Here is a 2,500-nt window from a genome sequence, read left to right as displayed (position 1 = left end):
TAGGATGATCTCTCTCTCTCTCTCTCTCTCTCTCTCTCTCTCTCTCTCTCTCTCTCTCTCTCTCTCTCTCTCTCTCTCTCTCTCTCTCTCTCTCTGTCACTCAAGACTGTGTATACACATACTGACTCACACACACAGAGTTAAACAGAATAGCACAAGCTATCATCAAGCCTTCATTATTCTGCTATGTTGTATAGTGTTTCTCATTACTTGCATTCAGTACATGCAGTGTGCATGTTTTAGATGAGTGTCCTTCTTTAGCCGTGCAAGTTGTGTGGTTCTGTGTGGGTTCAGTAACTTTCTAGATGTTTCTATATGATGGAGAGTGAGGTATAGAGAGGGGGGTGAGAAAGAGAAAGAGACATAGAATGCTGTCCTGAGAGGATGGCAGCAATGGAGTTACCTCATGTTCTGGAGTGTTTCTATAAGAGAGATAGGTGTGGCTCTGTGCACACATACACATACACATACACACACATTCATACACACACACGAATTCATACACACACACACAAAAATTCATACATACACACACACATTGTATTCATACACACACAGACACACACAAACACACACATACACACACATTCATACACACACACAAATTCATACACACACACCCACACACGCAAGGTGTATAAACCTCTGACCTCGACCTTGCTTTTCAGGGTTCCCCTCCCCTAGCATGTTCCTGGCAGCTGTGTGTGTGTGTGTGTGTGTGTCTGTGTGTGTTTGTTTTTCTTTTGAAATGTCTGAACATCCGCACTCGTCCTTGATTCATGTTTGTGCAATGATCTTTTTTCTTTGCGCAATCAGTGTGTGACAAACAGTTACCGTTAGCCCACACCCATACCTCTTTGTGCTGCTTCAGGTTCTCCCTTCTGTTTCTCTGCAATGTTTTTGTTTTTCATTCTGAGGTTGCAGAGTTCATTTTGAGCCTTTTAACTGGGTTATTTAGTTTGTTTTCAGTTAAAGGCATGAGGTTAGCTTTTTCTTCTGTTTACAGTAATGTTAGAATGAGGTATGTCTTTTTTTCCATGGTCACAGATGCATTTGGTTATGTGTGTGTGTGTGCCTGTGTGTTTGTGTGCGTGCGCTCCCTCAGCTGATTCATTCTGTAATCATTGTGTGTGTGTCTTCCCTTAGCTCATGTTCTGTGTGTGTGTGTGTGTGTGTGTGTGTGTGTGTGTGTCAGTCTTTTGCACTCCCTTCCCCCCCATCTCTCAGCATACCCTTAGTTGGCCAGTTTCTCTTACATAATCTTGATTAATTACAGTAAAATACCACAAGCACACGCTCATGCGGACTCTTCACCTACCACCTACACATGCGTACGGATTACTTACTGACGGATTACTTACTTACTTTTAAAGCAGATTTGTTGTCCGTGATGTCGGTGGGATCTGGTTGGTGTAGTGTGTTTTTTTTTTAGCATTTTCATTTTCTGAATGGGACTCTACAGTCTCTTTATCTAACAGCACCCACGGTAGCTTCTTTGACTGTCTATACGTCTGTGAGCTTTCGCATGAACTGCCTCTTTTCATCTCTGTATTGTTATGCTCCAAAAGTAATTCCTATTCTCCCCTCTCTCTCTGTCCTGTTACAGATAAAATCGAAGAGGCACAGAAAGAGCTCAAAGCCCCCAAAAGCACTCACAAAGGTAAGAAAGGTGTCCATGTTTCCTTCAGAATAGATTATTAAAACTTTTTCTTCCTTGTCTTTGTTTACATCTTGTTGGCAGTCACTCACCCACCCAGCACAGTGTTGACACCTGGTTGGAGTGTCTGTTGTGAAAGCGAGTGGAGGAAACGCCATTCAGCAGTAGCTTCGTTCCTTTGTGCTTTGCTTAATACACCTCAGAGTTACCATATCCGGTTTTGCCTCTGTTTTGGTTAATGAAAGATCTCGTTCCACTTCCTCTCAATGTGGAGTTGGGGTCCTTTCTGTACACAGTGATGCTGCCCCTGACAGTAGAATGGTTACTGGCAGCACAAATCAGTGTGTGTGACTAAGACGAATTCCCGTCCATTTTACGAATGTACATGGTCCCATTCTTGTGGTTTGTTTAACCCCCCTACCAACTCTTTCCGTTTGTTTTTTTTTTTCCACCTCTGCTTAGAGAAAGGGACACGCAATCCGTTTTCTTTAATGTGACAGGAACAGCTCATTAAACCGAGGAGAAGCCGAGGGTATTGTTTTCCTCACAGCTTTACAGCCTAACCAAGCTTGAAAATTTCAGACACACCCCGACGACGGCTCTATTTCTCCGTCATGGAGATGATATTACTTTCTCTCCATCCATCCATCTGACTGTCCATCTTTCTTTCCTTCCCCAAACCCTCTCCTCCCCTCATCCCTCTCTCTTTCTCTGTCATTCTTTCTCTTTTCTCTGCCTCCCACCCACCATGGCTGAGCTGTGTTCCTGTCTGTGCGTAGGCGATGTTTAGTGTTTCTGTGAGGCTGATTAGGAGTCTGTGTGCGCTTCTCCATTCCCTCCGAC

General features: G+C 43.7%; 1 protein-coding gene across 1 annotated transcript in view; it reads left to right on the top strand.

The window, feature by feature from the left end:
* The window catches only part of hivep1 (HIVEP zinc finger 1), a 56,899-nt gene that overhangs the window by 37,931 nt on the left and 16,468 nt on the right, over positions 1 to 2,500 (top strand). The window contains exon 2 of the mRNA XM_048229021.1: positions 1,607 to 1,660. Coding sequence (XP_048084978.1) covers positions 1,607 to 1,660 — 54 coding nt within the window. The remainder of the gene's footprint in view (positions 1 to 1,606; positions 1,661 to 2,500) is intronic.

The sequence above is a fragment of the Alosa alosa genome, chromosome 20 (assembly GCF_017589495.1).
Source record: "Alosa alosa isolate M-15738 ecotype Scorff River chromosome 20, AALO_Geno_1.1, whole genome shotgun sequence".
In the NCBI taxonomy this organism is placed as follows: Eukaryota; Metazoa; Chordata; class Actinopteri; order Clupeiformes; family Clupeidae; genus Alosa; species Alosa alosa.
This window is presented reverse-complemented; position numbering and strand designations above follow the sequence as displayed.